The sequence below is a fragment of the Penicillium subrubescens genome (genome assembly GCF_028828155.1).
Source record: "Penicillium subrubescens strain IBT 31985 chromosome Unknown utg000010l_segment0_segment0, whole genome shotgun sequence".
Classification (NCBI taxonomy): domain Eukaryota; kingdom Fungi; phylum Ascomycota; class Eurotiomycetes; order Eurotiales; family Aspergillaceae; genus Penicillium; species Penicillium subrubescens.
Genome location: NW_026643160.1, coordinates 2,966,127 through 2,983,576, shown reverse-complemented (window position 1 = coordinate 2,983,576; position 17,450 = coordinate 2,966,127). Strand labels below are relative to the sequence as shown.

General features: G+C 50.0%; 11 protein-coding genes across 11 annotated transcripts; 4 read left to right on the top strand and 7 right to left on the bottom strand.

Moving 5' to 3' along the window:
- Positions 1-171: 171 nt before the first annotated feature.
- On the bottom strand, positions 172-1,556 carry N7473_012257 (amidohydrolase family protein; the record flags this gene model as incomplete). The annotated part of the gene is made up of 2 exons (XM_057158196.1): positions 172-332; positions 392-1,556. 2 exons carry the CDS (start codon positions 1,554-1,556, stop codon positions 172-174), a joined length of 1,326 nt encoding a protein of 441 aa, XP_057004046.1.
- A 510-nt stretch (positions 1,557-2,066) lies between these two features.
- N7473_012256 (uncharacterized protein) lies at positions 2,067-2,399 on the bottom strand (the record flags this gene model as incomplete). The annotated part of the gene is made up of 1 exon (XM_057158195.1): positions 2,067-2,399. One exon carries the CDS (start codon positions 2,397-2,399, stop codon positions 2,067-2,069), a length of 333 nt encoding a protein of 110 aa, XP_057004045.1.
- Positions 2,400-3,254: 855 nt separating this feature from the next.
- N7473_012255 (uncharacterized protein) lies at positions 3,255-4,490 on the top strand (the record flags this gene model as incomplete). Its single annotated transcript, XM_057158194.1, has 1 exon — positions 3,255-4,490. The coding sequence occupies one exon, from the start codon at positions 3,255-3,257 to the stop codon at positions 4,488-4,490; it is 1,236 nt and encodes a 411-aa protein (XP_057004044.1).
- A 424-nt stretch (positions 4,491-4,914) lies between these two features.
- Positions 4,915-6,049, top strand: N7473_012254 (isopenicillin N synthase family dioxygenase; the record flags this gene model as incomplete). The annotated part of the gene is made up of 2 exons (XM_057158193.1): positions 4,915-4,983; positions 5,057-6,049. The coding sequence occupies 2 exons, from the start codon at positions 4,915-4,917 to the stop codon at positions 6,047-6,049; spliced, it is 1,062 nt and encodes a 353-aa protein (XP_057004043.1).
- Positions 6,050-6,301: 252 nt separating this feature from the next.
- On the bottom strand, positions 6,302-7,296 carry N7473_012253 (SDR family NAD(P)-dependent oxidoreductase; the record flags this gene model as incomplete). Its single annotated transcript, XM_057158192.1, has 2 exons — positions 6,302-7,143; positions 7,224-7,296. The coding sequence occupies 2 exons, from the start codon at positions 7,294-7,296 to the stop codon at positions 6,302-6,304; spliced, it is 915 nt and encodes a 304-aa protein (XP_057004042.1).
- A 1,632-nt stretch (positions 7,297-8,928) lies between these two features.
- On the top strand, positions 8,929-10,394 carry N7473_012252 (ferritin-like domain-containing protein; the record flags this gene model as incomplete). The annotated part of the gene is made up of 2 exons (XM_057158191.1): positions 8,929-9,303; positions 9,366-10,394. The coding sequence occupies 2 exons, from the start codon at positions 8,929-8,931 to the stop codon at positions 10,392-10,394; spliced, it is 1,404 nt and encodes a 467-aa protein (XP_057004041.1).
- A 436-nt stretch (positions 10,395-10,830) lies between these two features.
- N7473_012251 (uncharacterized protein) lies at positions 10,831-11,757 on the top strand (the record flags this gene model as incomplete). The annotated part of the gene is made up of 1 exon (XM_057158190.1): positions 10,831-11,757. One exon carries the CDS (start codon positions 10,831-10,833, stop codon positions 11,755-11,757), a length of 927 nt encoding a protein of 308 aa, XP_057004040.1.
- Positions 11,758-11,921: 164 nt separating this feature from the next.
- On the bottom strand, positions 11,922-13,071 carry N7473_012250 (uncharacterized protein; the record flags this gene model as incomplete). Its single annotated transcript, XM_057158189.1, has 2 exons — positions 11,922-12,021; positions 12,074-13,071. The coding sequence occupies 2 exons, from the start codon at positions 13,069-13,071 to the stop codon at positions 11,922-11,924; spliced, it is 1,098 nt and encodes a 365-aa protein (XP_057004039.1).
- Positions 13,072-13,119: 48 nt separating this feature from the next.
- N7473_012249 (uncharacterized protein) lies at positions 13,120-13,977 on the bottom strand (the record flags this gene model as incomplete). The annotated part of the gene is made up of 1 exon (XM_057158188.1): positions 13,120-13,977. The coding sequence occupies one exon, from the start codon at positions 13,975-13,977 to the stop codon at positions 13,120-13,122; it is 858 nt and encodes a 285-aa protein (XP_057004038.1).
- An 808-nt stretch (positions 13,978-14,785) lies between these two features.
- Positions 14,786-16,141, bottom strand: N7473_012248 (carbon-nitrogen hydrolase family protein). The gene is made up of 3 exons (XM_057158187.1): positions 15,579-16,141; positions 15,186-15,513; positions 14,786-15,125 (listed from the first exon to the last, which is right to left on the bottom strand). The coding sequence occupies exons 1-3, from the start codon at positions 16,053-16,055 to the stop codon at positions 14,857-14,859; spliced, it is 1,074 nt and encodes a 357-aa protein (XP_057004037.1). The 5' UTR covers positions 16,056-16,141; the 3' UTR covers positions 14,786-14,856.
- Positions 16,142-16,262: 121 nt separating this feature from the next.
- N7473_012247 (fungal specific transcription factor domain-containing protein) lies at positions 16,263-17,197 on the bottom strand (the record flags this gene model as incomplete). Its single annotated transcript, XM_057158186.1, has 2 exons — positions 16,263-16,838; positions 16,898-17,197. The coding sequence occupies 2 exons, from the start codon at positions 17,195-17,197 to the stop codon at positions 16,263-16,265; spliced, it is 876 nt and encodes a 291-aa protein (XP_057004036.1).
- Positions 17,198-17,450: the final 253 nt, after the last annotated feature.

The following is a 17,450-nucleotide window of genomic DNA, read 5'->3' as shown; positions in this document are numbered from 1 at the left end:
TGATTCAAGCGACTTGACTTGATCAAAATTACTGTGCTCGACTGCGGATGTTCGAGCCAAGTGTGCTCTCTTCAAAACTGATTGCGCTCATCATGTCTTTACTGGAGCATGATATCTTGTATGATTAACGAGCAGAAACTACCCAAGATAATGAATAATGAATAATGTGATTTATTTCAAATTGAGAAGGCGAACAGCGTTTCCTCCCAGTACTGCTGCCACGGCATCTTGATCCTCCCCAAATGACGCACTAATGGCCTTGTAGTTGGTAGTCACACTGGTCCATTGGTCTTCTTCCTCATTCAGAGGCGGGAAGAATGGATGATCAGTACCTTTAGAATGGTCAGTATCAGGAACGTCACCAAGGTAGGAAAACGACTCAGTATCTTACCAAACAACAGACGATCTGTGCTTCCCCCACCAGCCTCCACGGCTGCCTTCAATCCCGCAGTCCCATAAGTCACAGCATCTAGATAAATATTGGTCTTCAACACATCCCAAATATCCCGTTGTGGGCCAGGAATACTGCCCCCATTCACTGTAAAAATCCGCTCATGCACAATACAACTCTCAATCCTCCCCGCGAGGAATGGCAGCGTACCACCCGAATGAGCCAACAAGATCCGAAGCTTGGGGAATCGATCAAACACTCCACTTAGATACATACGCGTAATGGCAATGGTAGTCTCCAGCGGGAACCCCAGCGCCAACGGGAGAACATGTCCATAGCGACGAACAATTTCAGGTCCCCCGAATGCCTCGTCCGGCAAGCCATAGTGCGGATGCAAGAAGAGCATGAGCTGGGTGTCTTGGAGAGCTCCCCATACCGCTTCCAACTCGGGGTCATCCAGACCATGTCCTCGCCCGGTCGTGCCCATGATGACTCCGCGGATATGCGGGAGCGTACTGATTCGATGCACTTCATCCGCAACGGCGACCTGCTCCGTCGCACCTAGTGGTAGAGTGCCGAACGCAAAGAGACGAGAGATCTTGTTTGAGCTGGCAGCGGCACCATTGACCTGTGCACAGGTAGATTCCAGGTCATCATTGATCTTTTGAGCCCATTCCGAGGCTTGTTCTTCGCCGATAAAGTCTAGCCATGGATTGGCGAGGGAGATAACGCTGCAATCGATGCCGTGTTTGTCCATGAAGTCGAGCTTGACCTTGATGTCGGAGTATGATGAATCGACTGGTCGGCCGCGCTGATCGAGTGGGATATTTGAGTCATCGTCCGATGAGAGGATGATTAGACGGGGTGGGCCGCTGTCCGATGGGTCGTGGATATAGGGCACCTTGTTACGGGCGCGGAGCATATCGATGTATGCGGGAGGGTAGACATGTGTATGGATGTCGACGATTAATGGGTCGGACATGTTGGCAGTCTTTTTCAGGCCTGGATAGTTCTTTGAAGGAAGGAACGATGCGAAGAGGATGAAGGATGAAAGGGAAATGAGGGGTAGAAGACGAATATCTGCAGCCTTTGTTGGTCTACCAGGGCAGATAAGAGGTGCAGATGCGGGGATCTCCAAAGTCCCGATCCGCCTCGATGTTACCATGTAAGCTATCTAAGCTTATCCTTATCTCTTCGGAGCTAAACTTCTGATAAACGCCTGTCTAGTCAAGCTCGGTTAGTGAATAGTGCAATCGGATCAACTGCGATTTAGAAAATGTCATCTGTGCTGATTGCCGTGAGATCTACTCGAATTGTTCAACAACGCATTGGGAATGAGTGACCATAATATCATCATCCACCCCGAGGTTATGTGAAACAGCCGAATTGAATATACTTCAGCTAGGAAAGGTTAAAACTACTGATCGCTCAAGTACCTTCCAGGGGTCTCAGCTTCTGTGCATGCACTCAGGTACAAAACTGCATTGGACTGGTCCTCCATATAATAAAGTCATACATTAAATCGTCATCTACATCAAGCCTCTAATTCACCATCTCAAGGCCTATCTATGGAAATAGTTTCCCACCAACCAGGCCTATCTCTATGAAGTCAGCGAATTGAGCAGCAAGGACGAAATTTAAGAACACACTGACCATTTGACATAGAATCAATCAATTAAGAGATCTCCTGGCTTCCAATAACGCTACCGGCCAAAGTGATGGGCTTCTTGTTGGTGAAGTTGGGGATATCACCGAAGACGATAGCCGCCGCCTCTCCGGCGACAGCCGCCTTGACGGCCTCCTCGCTCTCCCAAACCAGAGTGGCAGCAATCAGGTACTTGGGGGAAGTACCCTCAAGATCACGCTCGTACTTGACGACGCTCCAGCCCTTCAGGCCGGCGGGTCCCCAGTGCTGGGCCACCAGAGGCATATGGGTCTTCAGGTAGTAGTCGGTATCGAACGTGGTGTCCGGCTCATTGGGGTAGACGACGACAGCGGTGAAAGTCATTGTGATGGATTTGAAGGGAGATAATTCGTATAGAAGATACAGGGATTTTTAGCGTGGGACAGGGGTTGTATTTGAGAACAGATGAGGGGCAGCCTGTTTGTTGTACAAGATCTGGTAAGATCACCGGCTTATTAATGTTCACTGTCGCGGGTGGATCTCTAGGTGTCCGAGGTCCGTTGAACACGTTGAGATGCGCCCCCCTCTATACATGTGGGCCACCATTTAACGGAGATTTAGGGAACCTCGGTGTACTCTCGGGCGATTATTCCACCGGTAGATGGCGAATGATAATGATGAGTTGTCGAATATGTGGGCCATAGCTGATGCTATATACATAAGACTGCTGGAATGTAGTAATGGTACATTTAATGCACTCGTTGTCAGCATGGTGATAGGATCGATGGTAACTACATACTTCTAAGCTTATTGTATTGTGAACATTGCTTTTCGGCATCTTACTGCAGAACAGACCACATAGATTATGCATTTATGTCTAGAATTAGGCTAGCGTACAATCCACTTGTCACGATATCCAGGGGGAAATTAACCGATTAGTTAATATACCCGGTGAATGCCCCCTGAAGTTTGAAATATCCAACCAATTTCAAGTCGGAGAATCAGCCCAAATTGCAATTGCCGCCCCCTAGGACCCACGCAGAACCAGGCAACAGTAAGCAGCAATGGCCAGCGGTACCCAGCGGTGCTGGCCTACCAGGGCCCTTCGAGGGTCTACCATCGAGGGTCTACCAGGATCGACAGGGTTGAGACTGCCCCAGACTTTGGGCCCAGGGCCCAGGGCCCTGAAATATGGACTGCTCGCGTCTCTGACACCCTTCTACCCGGCGCTTCCACCCCATGGCGACCAGCGTGGATCGGCCAAGACGGCAATATCTTGGCCTGCTGCCATGGAGTACAATAGCACTCGTCATAGCGATCGTCTTCGGATTCTACTTCAACGGTCGGGTCCCCTCATTTCTGAGTTTTGACCGATCGGCTCAGGCCAAAGACAGTTCTATCTGGTGGTGGAGATGTTCTCAGGTTCACCACCCTTTCATGGAGGGTTGTGAACATATTTGGCTGGATCATCGAGACCGAAAGCTCTACGGTGCTTGTACCAATGCTAATTCTCCAAAGGACTGGAACCCCGGAGGCGCTGCTACTACGTGGGCGAGATCTCGCAGAGATCACATCGCGGTCTTGGAATTGGATTCCTCCGGTCGGGAGAATGAATACAGGATTCAGCGCCTGGTCATTCCAGACAACTTTCATCGGGAGTTGAATTTACATGGCTTCGACGCTCGCCGTGTCGGCAATAGACTTCGATTCTGGCTGACGAACCATACGCCAGTTTTAGATCTCATGACAGGGAAAGCGCTTGATGTTCGGACGGAATCGAGTATCGAGGTTTTCGATCTGGATCTGAAATCAGGCAAACTTGTCCACATCAAAAGTATTTCCAGTGAGGCGCTGGATTCGCCCAACAACCTGGCAGTCGACAAAGACGGAAAGGGATTCTTGGTGATCAACGGCGGTCGCACCAAGCTGGGACCTTTTCGTGGTGGACCATTTAAATTTGGCAGCTCAAGCATCTCCTACTGTCGAACAGAAACGGGAATCTGCCGGACTGTTGCCAGCCAGGGCTTTGATCTTGCCAACAGCATTGCCATGGGCCACGACGGCTTAGCTTACATCTCGATGTCGTCTACTGGGACTCTGGCAGTCTACAAAATGGCCGGCAATGAGCTTACTCAAATTGATGCTCTTTCCTTGGGCTCAGCACTCGATCACCTTTCCGTGGATGCCCGAGGAAACATTCTCATCACTGCATTTACGGACCCTGTCGAATTGCAAGAAGCATCAACAAATCCACAAGCCTCAGTGACTGCGGGAACAGTCTTGATGGTCCAAAAGAAGAATGGCCCATCGAAAAAGCCGGATGAGGAGCAGTATATACTTCAGCCGATGATTGAAGATGAAGCTGCAAAGCTCATGTCAACGACCACAACGGCCGTACACGATGTACAGTCCGATCGCATATTTCTAGCTGGTGTATTTTCGCCGGGTATTAGTATATGCGAAAAGCGATCCTGAAACTACTCGGTCGCAGTTTGTGATTTATCTGGAGTTGAGGTCTCCTACGTTTATCTGCCCAGGTGGCACATGATTAGGAGGGATTTGTGTATCATTATCAGCCCATTTTATGCTTTTTTTAGCCTATCGCATAGCAAATTTGGAACATTTTCCATGGAACAAAAGGTCTAAATTAGCCTATCAATTACATTCACGAGGCAACCAGCGCCGAGGTCTGAGCACTGGTTGACTCGAGCTTATCTTGTGGTCTTATCATGCCTTTCATCCTTGGAGCAGGGGTGCATCATGCACCTGCATTTCCCCTCTTCTTCTCCGACTTCCTTTCTCCTTCTACTTCATAAATCACTCTTAGAGACTGTTAGCATTCATTGAAGCGGCGAGAAGCACAGAAGGAGGCCCTATTTCCACCAAATTTAGCGAGAGAATGGCGGGAAACCTTCAAGAGATCAACCCAGCATCTACTGCAGTGGCCAAGGATGATCTGGTGATCCCTGTGAGTCCTCTCACAACACTCCCCTCAGTCGCAAATCCCCAATCAGCGTAAATTGGATCTAATCCGTCCACAGCTCATCGATTTCGGGCCCTTCTACACCGGAACCCCGTCCGACAAGCACGCCGTCGCCTTATCTATCACAAATGCATTCAAGACCTCCGGCTTCGTATACCTGAAGGATCATGGCATCCCACCCTCCGTGGTATCCCGAGTCTTCGCCTCATCTGCTGGCTTCTTCCGTAGACCCCAGAGCCAAAAGGACGGTCTAGGCTGGACTACCCCACAATCGAACCGTGGTTATGTCGCGATCGGGCGCGAGAAGCTAGCTACCCTCGAAGAAACGGGGGAGATGGATGTACTGCGCGGATCGGCGCCTGATATCAAGGAGACGATGGAGATAGGTCGAGAGGGAGTGGAAGGCTTGCCAAATCAGTGGCCTGATCATCTTGATGACGAAGGGAAGGATTTCAAGGAGACGATGCTATCGTTCTTTGGTATGTGCAAGGATCTGCACAAGCAGGTTATGAGTGCGATTGCCCTGGGCATGAATCTGCCAGAGCACTTTTTCGATGATTTTGTTAACGACGGAGATAACAATCTTCGTCTGTTGCATTATCCTCCGGTTCGCAAGGATGTTTTCAAGCAGAATCCGAATCAGGTTCGGGCCGGCGAACATAGCGATTATGGCTCGATTACACTGCTTTTTCAAGATCGACATGGCGGTCTGCAGGTGCGAAGTCCCAAGGGGACGTTCGTTGATGCGACTCCCATCCCCGATACTATCGTCGTCAACGCTGGAGATCTCCTAGCTCGGTGGTCTAATGATTTCATCAAAAGTACCCGCCATCGGGTTATTGAGCCACCTAAGCCGGAGGGAGAATACCAGGATGATACATCTGATTCCTATCCTGCTCGATACAGCATTGCTTACTTCTGTAATCCGAACAATAACAAATTGATCGAGGCGCTACCGGGCACGTATGGGGAGGAGATCAATGTGACCAAGAAATATGCCGATATCACGGCAGGCGACTACCTGGTCCAGCGACTGACTGCCACCTACTGAGTGGCTTTGGAGGTTTTCATTTTTTGTTACGCCTGCATTTTCTGACTTTTACTCCATACTATCCTCTGTGCCCGATACCCGTTATATTGCGGCGAGTTCTATCATCTGAGCCCTAGTCATTTCGAGCCGTTCGTAGCATATATACCAATGAACTGTCTATTCCGCTATATCATTCTATCATCTGATAGGGCCTTTCCAACTAGGCAGTGGATACTCAAAATCACTCCCAGCAATCAACAGACATTCCAACTTCTAATACGTATTCGGGACTGAGCTGATCCGACCACCGTCAGTAAGCAGCATGGTACCATTAACGTAACCGCCCGAGTTGCTCGCCAACCAAATGACCAAACCAGCAAAGTCCTCCTCACTCCCACCTCGAGTCAGAGGAATCATATCTCTCGGGAACGAACCCTCAGAGATACCACCGCCCTGAGTACCATTCTCAACGAAGACATTATTGGCCATCTCGGAATCATACAGTCCCGGTGCGAGACCATTGACTCGAATATCATACGAGGATAGATTAGTAGAGAGCATCTTGACGAGATGAGTGACCGCAGCTTTGGACGCATTGTACGCATAGCTGAACGGCACTTTCCGGTTGAAACTCGCAATGGAGCTGGTGATTATGACCTGCGCGGTCGGAGCCGTGAGCACGCCCACCTGTGGCGCGGGTCGCTTCTTGTTGGCTGCCTCGAGTAGCGGCAGGAAGGCCAGAACAGTATAGTATGAGCCGGTCACGTTGACATTTAGGACGTTCGTGAATTCCTCCATGGGGATGTTGAACAGCTCGTCGCGCAGTTCTGACAGAGATGGCGGAGTGCCGTCAGCCTTGGGCGGAGGCGAGCGCATGAGCGGACCCAGGATACCGCCATTGGCAAAGAGGATATCGACATGGTTCGTCTGTGCTGCAACAGTCTCGTATGCCGATACCAGGGACTCGTTTGATGTGATGTCGCACTTGACTGGGACGATGACACCGTCTGCTGCCTGGGCAGCTGTCTCACGGAGCGCATCCTCTCGGCGACCCAGAACAAAAATCTTCGAGACACCGTTGATAGCGAGGGCTTTGGCCATGATACGGCCCAGACCTAGAAGAATAGCCTTCTGTCAGTCTGAATTCGATCAGGGTGGGATGTATCCCCAGACTACCCCCCTCAGTGGGGCTTACCGCTGCCTCCGCCAGTGATGACCACGACGCGGCCCTGGACCGAGAAGAGGTTCGAAGCTTGAAGATTTGACATGGTGTCTGAAGATGAAGCGTGATAACTGCCTGATAATGCGAGATCGATGCAGATTGAAGGAAATGTGTAAGAGTGATGGGGTTACACTACCCCCCGCAATCGCGACATTGTCGTGCTCCACCCTCGATCGGCGCTGCTCCGAAGCGGTTCGGCTATCGCTGCGACATACAGCTCGGCGTATTTTTGTCTTCAGAGTTAGTATGACATCGAAGTCAGGCCTGTTGGAGAGAAAATTCGATGAAATTGAAGGCTGCTTTCAATTTGCCGCTCTGTACATTTCAGCCTGGTAACATTAGGAGCTGTTTTTGATGTGAGCCGAACGTGCAAGGCCGGGGTACTGTAGCATCCTCGTGGACGCAGGCATTGGAGATGAAAGACTGGAGCCAAACCGAACAGGCGCAGGCGAGATGATATCACGATCGCTATGAGATTAATAGAAGTCCCCTGACTTTATGCAGCCAAGAGACATTGGTTCTTGGTATACGTTGGACCGTGCACACGCGACATGGGCGCGTCCCAGTCTAAGCTTGAAACCTTCACCAAGGACGTATGCTAACTTTACTGCTGCTGCTCAACGAAAGCCTCGACTGTTCGTAAATTTCTCCATCATTTGATTTTTCCATATCCAACTCTTCCCACATCTGAATTCCGAAGCATCCGGGGAGCGGAGATGACTTCCATCTCAATGCATTTGCCCTTACCATGGGACTCGACGTCACCACCGTCTCCACTATGAACCGCTCACTACATTTTCTACTTAGTACACCACATAACCTGTTTAAAATCATGAAGTGCATGCGAGCAATGTATCTTAATGTATGAAAGATTTACGTGGGATCAAACGACAGTAAGATTACTGATCTCATGCAGGATGGCCAAATGCTGCTGCCTTCACAATATTCTGATCGCTTGAATCGAAGTGTCTACGATCTGTCAACGCAACGTCGGTCTAATATCCGAGATCTCCGCTGGTTCTGAGAGGTTATATACTCTTGCCACCCGCCAAGATCAGATTTTCCCCTGTGGAGTAATTTGTATGACAGCATTGTGGGCATTGCCTGCTATTCAACCAATGATGCACTGGCTCATCGCTGCAAGCATCGAAGATTGATCGAAGAAAGCAAGAATCAAAACCTAAAAGGCCGCGCAATCGCAGATTTTCAATCGGTTGGGAATCTATCCCGCTCACAATCCTGCATTACCTACGACTGACCTCAGCTTTGGGGATCCCCACTGCGTTCCTTCGTCTTATGGTCGTCGTTCGACGCATTTGGTAGCTAGGATGAGGTCGTTGACTTCATGGGTGTCGGGCCAGCGCGCAATTTGACACCAAGAAAATCGTCGGAGGCCTTAATGTGTTGAATTTTGCAGCCTGATTACCTTTGGTGCCTGAATAATGTCGCAATTCGGACCTCGACAGACCAGGTTTCCTGGATCAATCGTCACCTATGCCCGTCAATGTAGGGCTCATGAGAAGCTGGCACTCCCCTGGGACCTTATATGTACTTTTGAGGATGTCCGCCCTCATCCGAGTTCCTGGATCTTACATCCATCTACTACACGCGGCCATATTTCTGCAAAGGAGACACTGGCTTTATTGAAAGGGAACTGTCAAAATCATCTTCAATCACGATGTGGAACTTTCTTCCACTACTGAGCTTGCTGGGCTCGGTGCCTTTTGTTTCTGCAATTCCAAATGGAATTGTAATTGCTCGCGCAACTACTGCATCGTCGGCCTCTGTTTCAGCCCCACCGGTTCGAAGCTATCAGTCTTCCGAGCCGCATACGCCTTTCAGCGGGACTCCGTCGACTACTGGCGCATTGACTGCTTCTTCAATTGGAACTGGCATTTCCAGCGGAGGTGTGGCACCAGACGCTACTACTTACCCCAGTGATGGAAAGCTTCATAATGCCGAGCCGGCTCCTTATGTTCCTGCTGGAGGAGTTGGTACCAACGGATCAACTCCTGTGTATAATGCCAAGAGTGATTTCGACTATGAATCACTGGTAAGTAGTCAATTTATTGCTCATTTCCGTACTCGTACATTGTCGCTGACTTCGAACCCTAGGCCCTGGCATTGTACCAGGAATGGATTGAACTAGATTTATTCCGGGATGGATTGAAGCGCTTCTCGGCGGAAGATTTCAAGGCCGCTGGTTTGAACGCTGCAGACCGGGACCTGATAGAATTCATGGCCGAGCAAGAGGTTGGCCACGCAACTCTGATCAGCAATATTCTTGGTGCCCAAGCGCCGCAGCAGTGCGCCTACAATTACCCATATACCAACGTCCACGAGTTCCTCGACTTCTGCCAGAAGCTGACTCGGTTCGGCGAGGCTGGTGTTTATGGCTTCCTCGCTCATCTGGACTCTCGCGAAGCAGCCACTCTGTTGACACAGTCCATCACGACCGAAGCGCGTCAGCAGATGATCTTCCGCCAGTTCCAAGGTCTCTTCCCTATGCCCGTATGGTTCGAAGTTGGTATCCCGCAGTCCTGGGCTTGGACCCTCCTGGCGCCATATATCAGCTCTTGCCCCAGCAACCAGACTCGTCTGGTGTGGCAGAACTTCCCAGCTCTGAGGATCCTCAACCAGCCAAGCATTGCTACCGCCGGTGGCACCAGTAACAGCACTGGGCTCAACAACACTATCAGCTCTGGTACCAATGTTGTTAAGTCACCCAACGGCTCGTCCGGCTCCAACTCTAGCAGTGACTGCGGCGCCACTGTGACAAGTGACATTGGAGCACTCTCGTTCCCCGGTCGCCAGGTGGCTCTGCAATGGGAGACTGCAGGCAAGGGAGTTGGTCCCAATAACAGCTACATTACTTCCACCCAGGCAAAGACTGGCAAATATGTTGCCTGGGTCTCACAGCTGAACGTGACATACACGCCTTTGCGTGTCGTCAATAGCACTGGCAATAGTACTGGCCGTGGATACACCAGCCAGCCTGACTTGGAGACCTATCAGGGTGACCCAGCAATCAACGGCACAATGTTCATCGCTATCACTGATGATAACCCTGTCCTGACTCCTTTCAACCTGAGCTTGATCAACCCACATGTCGTTGCTGGTCCTGCTGTTTACCAGGCTGGCTAAATTCAATATGCTGGTTCGTGAAATAGTGTGTATGCGGGAGAGATGGTCTTTAGAGGATTTTATGTTAATTAATGGAAGTTGAGATGGATTAATGTGATGAGGGAATGAGATACGGATGGTCGTGAGGTTGAATTGTTGTCTCTGTATCGCACATATGCTTTTGAGCATAGTCGAAGCCCAGCAGCTACTTGAACTCTATTTGGAACGAAGACATTCTCTTCTTGCTGAGTCCATAGCTAGTGTCTGGAAAGAATGGCTCTTTATGGTATAAGCATAAGTAAAAGTTACGATGCAATTATTCTTTTCTATACTTCGTGGTCACTGGGGCAGTTTTGCCGATCGGCCGATCCTCCGAGTCCGCCGACCCACTCGCGTGTTTTTGTTTCTTGCCAGCTCATCCACTTCTTCAATCTCTCCACAACGCCATCCCCATAGCATGGAGGCTCCAAGGAATCGAAAGCAGCGCCGTGCTGCCGCTGCAACTATGAACACAGCTTCCGGCGAGCCAGATATCCCCCTCGCTCTTCCAGAACGCGGCGATCCGAGCAAGAAGAGCAGCGAGCCAACACTTTATGACATCATTGAGAAGCGCCAAAAGGAGCTCCTTAAGCAACAAGAAAGCTCAGGGAAAGCCCCGGCACCAGCATTGGGCAAAGGAATGCCCTCAAAAACAACCGGCACCCGATATGTGACCGTCGACGCGTCGGGGAACCTGGTGGATGCCGACGGCAATATTGAGAGCGAGATCTCCAAGAACATGGGCACACAAAAAGCCAAACGAGGCCGCAAAGCACAAGCAAAAGACGTCAACGAAGAACCCGAACTCGAAATAGACAAGCCCTTACCTCCTTTACTCGATACAATCCTCCTCGCAATCCCTCTCACGACCCTCCACCTCACCCTCGCCTACCTCGCCGCACACCAATATGCTGAATCCATCAACCTTCCCGGCCTCATCAAAGAGTCGATTTTCATCACATTCCCGCTCCTAATTTTCCTCGTCCACTTTGTCCATGGCCATATCGTCTCTTTCAAACTACATACCAGCCTGGGCTTCCTCGCAGCACAGCCAGTCTCGGTCCTCCCTCTCACGCGCGACAAGTTTACACTCTCCTTCCTGCGGCGTCTGGTCTTCCCACCGACTCTCCGGACTATCATTCTGCTTCCTATCGCAGCACTATTGGGGGCGCATCTTATTACTGTCACAAATGGGGAGCCATACTATGCTGTTATGAAGAAAGCGCCGGCGTATGGCACTATGTGGATTTGGTGTATTTTGGAGATGTCTTTTGGACCAGCACTTCTTGGGGCACTGGGGCCCTTGATTTGGGGGGTTTATTGGATGGGATACGGCATTTTTTGAAGGACTACATGGCGAAGGAATCCATTGAATTTGGAAAAATGTGTCTGTTCCACGCCACAGCGAATTCTTTTAGAGCAACCTGTCTGATTTGAATCTGACAGTATTTCACATAGCCTAAATAAAGAATTGTACAAAAATCCTCAGATTGTGTCATTGATGATCGATCATTGACCAGGCAGATGTGGTTGCAGTACTTCCAGAATTTCCTTCCATACTTTCTTCTGCAACGCCTTGCCTCGTGGACTTGTTACGAGCTCTCCCTTGCTGTAACCTAGATTAGTATGGTGTATAGCAAATGATAAATACCATTACTTACCTGAAGAATGTGTCGGCACTCCACAATTGACCATGCGATTCTTGACCCAGGGTCACTCCACTGACATAGGTTCTGGCTCCTTCCTCGGCCGAGCGAGCAAGCACAGTTTGCACGAGATTCAATGGAATCCTTAGCCAGGTCGAGAAATTCCGTCCAAGATCGGTTCGACAAGCCCCTGGACAAACAGTATTGATGATGACGCTCGAGCTGCTTGTAGACTCCACCAGCCCATCCAGAACATAGAAGAGCAGGAGCTTCGAAACATTGTACTGCTTCTGGAACCCGAAGAAATCAGGCTGAGTGACCTGGTCCAGGATTTTGGCATCGGTCTGCGAGAATGTATCGGCCTTGACAGCGCGACCCATAATACTCCCGACAAACTCAAGATGTGAGGGCGTTCCAGAGATCGCAGCTGATTTTTGAAGCTGGGATAAGAGAAGCATTCCCAGGAATGCGGTTGAGAGTACCATCACTTGTAGGCACATCTCGTATCCTTCAGGGCTGACGTGATAAGCGGTCGCCATGAGCCCAGCGTTGAGGACTGCGATGTCCAGGCGAGGTTCTTTGGCAACAGCCTCTGCAAAAGCTTTGACAGAAGCGAAAGTGCTCATATCGAGTTCATACAGCTGGATATTACTCGCGTCGTAGCCGGTTTGTTGACATATCTGAGCTCGTGCATCTTCACCTTTGCGGAGTGACCGAACCCCAAAGATAATGCGTGAGGCACCCAGGGCAGCGAATTTGAGAGCCGCTTCATAGCCTAGCCCGGTATTGGCGCCGGTGATTAGGACTGTTTGACCTGCAAAAGAAGTCGTTGGATCTGCTGGTGGGTGGCGGGCTGCCCACCACATCATGTTCAGGCCCTCTCCATCCGGGGGTGTGGAAGGCATGGCGTCGAAAAACCGGATGAAAAAGATTTGGGGAAACTGGAAGATTCCAGAATAGCATATCCAGCTCATCTTTGCAGCCGGAGGCCCTTTATAGCACGGACGCGGCATGTCCGAAAAACGTTCCGATCATAGCATCGGTATTCGGAGGGTTTATAATCAGCGAACTTGATGTCCATGATCTGAGTCTCGAAGGCTGGCAAGAAGTTCTTTCAATGGCTTGCAATGCCCCCGGAGTGTATATAATGGAGGTTGTTCGCTGGCCTCCTCTTCTAGCATCATTTCTAGCAGCTGGGCAGCCTTCCCAGGTTTGGGATTGTTATCTCCAGCCACGGAGACATCGCTAGAAAGACCGAACCTGGTCTCAATGCTTCTCAGCATATCCTCACTAATTTTGACTAGAATCTGTACTTGAAGGTCGACTCGAGCCTCGAGTTTGAACCCACCGAGGTGCATGCCCGGAAATAATTGAGGAGTTGGATGCTGAATCCCCAACAAGTGCGGCAAGGAGTCCACGATACACCAGAAGATGGTCCGAAAGATTCGCACCAAGGAAACATAGCATGAAACAAGTGTGATCATAATAGGTGTATCGCATGACAGCTCGAAGACATGATCATCACATTTCGGCTGGAAACAGTTCAGAATATCAATGAGAGCTGTCGAATGATCTAGCATATGACCAACCAGGACATTCTGTGCAGTGATAGAAGTGGCAGCGATGATCGCCTCGGGACACTTATCAGCGGTCCTGCAGTATTTCACAGTCTCAAGATCGGCAAGAATGCTGGTTTGAAGGTCTGCTAACTTTCTGAGGACTTCATTTGGTGTCGCAGAAGGCGGGGTGATAGGCATATCTTCATTCTCAGCTGTGGCCAAATCTTCAGCAGCGAAAGAGTGAGACCATATCTCGTTAAAGTCGTCGATGTCAGCGGGCGACAGTAGACGGTGTGCTTCCGGGCCTGTTGCATAGTCTTGGACTTCTAGGGGTGCATCGAATGAGACTGGCTGCCGCATCGAAACATCTGTTGTGATATTTGCGACCAAGCTTTGATTTGCATGCCCTTCCACCGACACCAAGCTTACCGGCATCGATATGGGTGGACTGTTGGAAACCTGAATGGGCCGGCCAGACCTCAGCGCAGGGCCTATGACACACTGGGCGTGGGCTTTCTCACAACGGTGGCAGCTCCCGGTGGCCCCCTTCTCACAGCGGAGCTTGTGACGCCGACACCGGTCACAGGCCGAGCGCCTGTTACCAATACTCTCTGGTGTATGGTTCAGCATGTTTATGCCGGGGAAATATCAAACGTTCGGACCGCTTGTTGATGGGAGCTCGGAGATGAGTGGATCCCCCGACTCCGACTCCAACTCCGAGATTTACCAATGTGAGGTGGGGGCCATTGACGCCAAGGCATGGTAATCATCCAAGATACCTAGTGCCGAAGATTTTCTGTCGAGAGACGATACAAGAAGAAGAGAATTACCTTCATCGAGGATTAAGCAGTGTGGTATCTGCATAAGCTCGAATCCATGTTTTTGTTTGGTTGCAAGACTCCGGAACAAGGCGCAAAGTTGCTAATAGTCATCAGTGCCGCAGAAATATATTTGTCGGCCGAGCTTTCCCTCTGAAATTTGACTAACACCTAGTGTTGGCGATCTGAGATCCAATGGAACTCTTCACGCCAAGTCCAACATTCACAAATATGCCAGATGGCACAAAAGATTCTCAATTTCCGGAAATTGAAGGACGGGTGGTGAAGAGGCTGGCAGCCAGCTAAAGGGCTTACCGGTCCTAAAATTGGCATACCAATTAATTAAGCCCGAATGGAATTACTGAGCCGTCCTAATGAAAGGGATATATATATTGTTCAAGATCAAAGCTTCTGAATAAAATTAAAAAGGAGGAGGGTTGAGGTCCAGTCCTTCTACTGTCAACTTGAACTCGCTCCTTGAATAGCTTCCAGCAACGTCCATGTCAAGTTTGCCTCGCTCGCAATCCTCCACGTCGATCTCCTGGATCAATAAGCCATCTTCGCCTGAGAATTCACCCGATTTGGAGGACTCAAGTACATCATCAACACAGGTTTCCCAGATGGGACCGGCAAGGACTTCTCCGAGAGGGCCAACAATGCTAGATCCTCCACGGGAAATGTACTGGTCTCCTATGTTGTCATTCTGGTCAGAATCTCATGTTCACTAGAACGGACAGCAGATACTCATACCTTCAAGTGCTGTTCCCTCTTTCTCAGCGTGATCGGTAATCCATGGCGGCAACTCACGGTACCGGACACACTGGTTAGCGGAGAGGACGAAAGTTCGGCCTTCACCACCAATTGTGCGCATGAGGGGGAGCCAAGTGTCTCGACTATCAGCTGTTGGGGCAAGATAGATGTTGACATTCTGGGAGTACAGACTCTGTCGGAGCAGAGGCATGAAGTTTTCCCAGCAAATAGCGGCGGCGATTGTAAGCTTCACTCCATTCAGTACCGTTGTGACAGCTTTGAGAGAAGAAGGCGAGCCCTGGCCCCAGATAAGACGCTCAGAGGCAGTCTATCGACATATATTAGATTGAGCGAGCTATACCCAGGCCAAGATACTTATTAGAATAGACTTACCGGCATCACCTTTCGTCGCTTTCCCAAGACACCCGAGTTCGGATCAACGTAAAGCGCAGAACAGTACAGAGTGCCACCTGCCTTTTCAATCACACCCGTTGCGATGAAAACACCCGTCTCGCGGGAAACTCGTTCAAGAAACTCTCTTGTGCCATCACCGCGACGATCAGATCCTTTAGCAACGGGCAGTTTCCGTTCCACCCAGTCATCTCCAGCACCTGTGGGAGTATCCCCAAGATCTACTGCGTCTTGGAAATACCGCAGGAATTGCTCTCGTCCATGAGGAGCACGAGCACCAACCGCGGTTCCGAAATCACAAGTACGAGGATAGCCTCCTAGGTATGCCTCGGGGAAAAGCAGGAGGCTCACCCCTTGAGCAGCTGCATTCCGAGTAACGCGCTCCAACGAAGAGAGTGTAGCGGAGAGGGAGGGGCAGGTGCGGGCCTGCGCCACGGCGACCTTCAACTTTTGAGGCATTTTGTAATGGAAGTAAGATATAGAAAAGGGTTGTTTTTTTGTAAAATATGACAGACTCTATACTTATAGAAAAAAAAAAGGTATAGGGCAAATGCCGAGGTGAATAAAAGAACATGGCCATTCGAGTCATCATCGGCATAAATACTCCGATGCATCGGGGCCAGAATGTCCGAAGGAGGCTCCACCCCTAATTCATGTACTTCGAGTCTAGAACTCGGCTGAGCCGAACAACGCAGGAAATATAATACTGTCATCAAATGCAGCATACGTGTCGTTCAGCTCACCGCCAGTTACGTTGTGAGAGTCAGAGCTCAGATTCATCATCGAGTCAAAAAATGTCGTTCCATGAAACATCGCACAATGTTCGGAGCACAGGTGATTGCCTCTTGGAGAGTCTGTTTGCTGCAAATAGTCTTGCGGACTCGATGGAAAGTCATCTGTCATTATCTCCTGCAACATGCGAAGCACCACTCGATTCCTGGAGATCTCTTGTATCACATGCATGTGCGATTTGATCAAAGCGACCGAGTCGGATGTAATAGGCTTCGAAGAAGAACTCATATCGGGATTCTCGTGTGTCGGAATCTCCTTTGCGAGAATATCAAAAACATCGCGCAGAGGTTCAGCTTGCGTCCATCGCTCAGAAAGGATGGCCAGTGCAGTCGAACAAGCCCGCAGCGCCTCTGAGACCTCGGCTGCTCGGTACGCTGGGGTACGATATCCAGGCGGTGTTGCCCAGAAGCAATAGAGAATCGTGACACCAACCGTGAACTGGCTCAAGAGCTGATCGAAAAATTAGCGACCAGATCTTATCTGGGTAATTGAATCGAATTAGAACTTACCCCGGGCCAGAGCTGGGCTGTTTGTCGATCCTTCTGAAAGGCTCGGAAAGTCAATGCAAGCTGAGTAGAGGCTTGGATCGACCGGTCACCAAAGCCATTACAGACGTTTTCTTTAGTGGGCTGATGTAGCAATGCGATTGTATAGTTGTAAGCCATACCGACCCATCTGTCGCTCAAGTACCCTCGAGTGGCCCTGTGACTCAGTCGTTCAACCTGAGATCTCCATGTTTCCAATTCTTCAAGCATATGCTCTCTCCACGTTCGAGATGAATCGATTTTGGCAAAATCAGACCGCAACATGGTGCTGATTATTCGAGACTGAATGCATCTGCAACGTATGAGATGCAACGCGGGCGAGATGCGAGTTCTTTGTAGCAGATCCCGAGTGGGAGGCTGGGCCAAGTTGGCGGTGTTTTGAGAGAGACTTGCATCATCTACATTTGAGAAAAGCTACTCTTGTCAGCAAGGCAGAGTTTAGAGAGAGCATTCATAACATACCTCCACGGTGATGTGCTCGTCAACCAAATTATTGGGAATATGATAGATCCAGCTG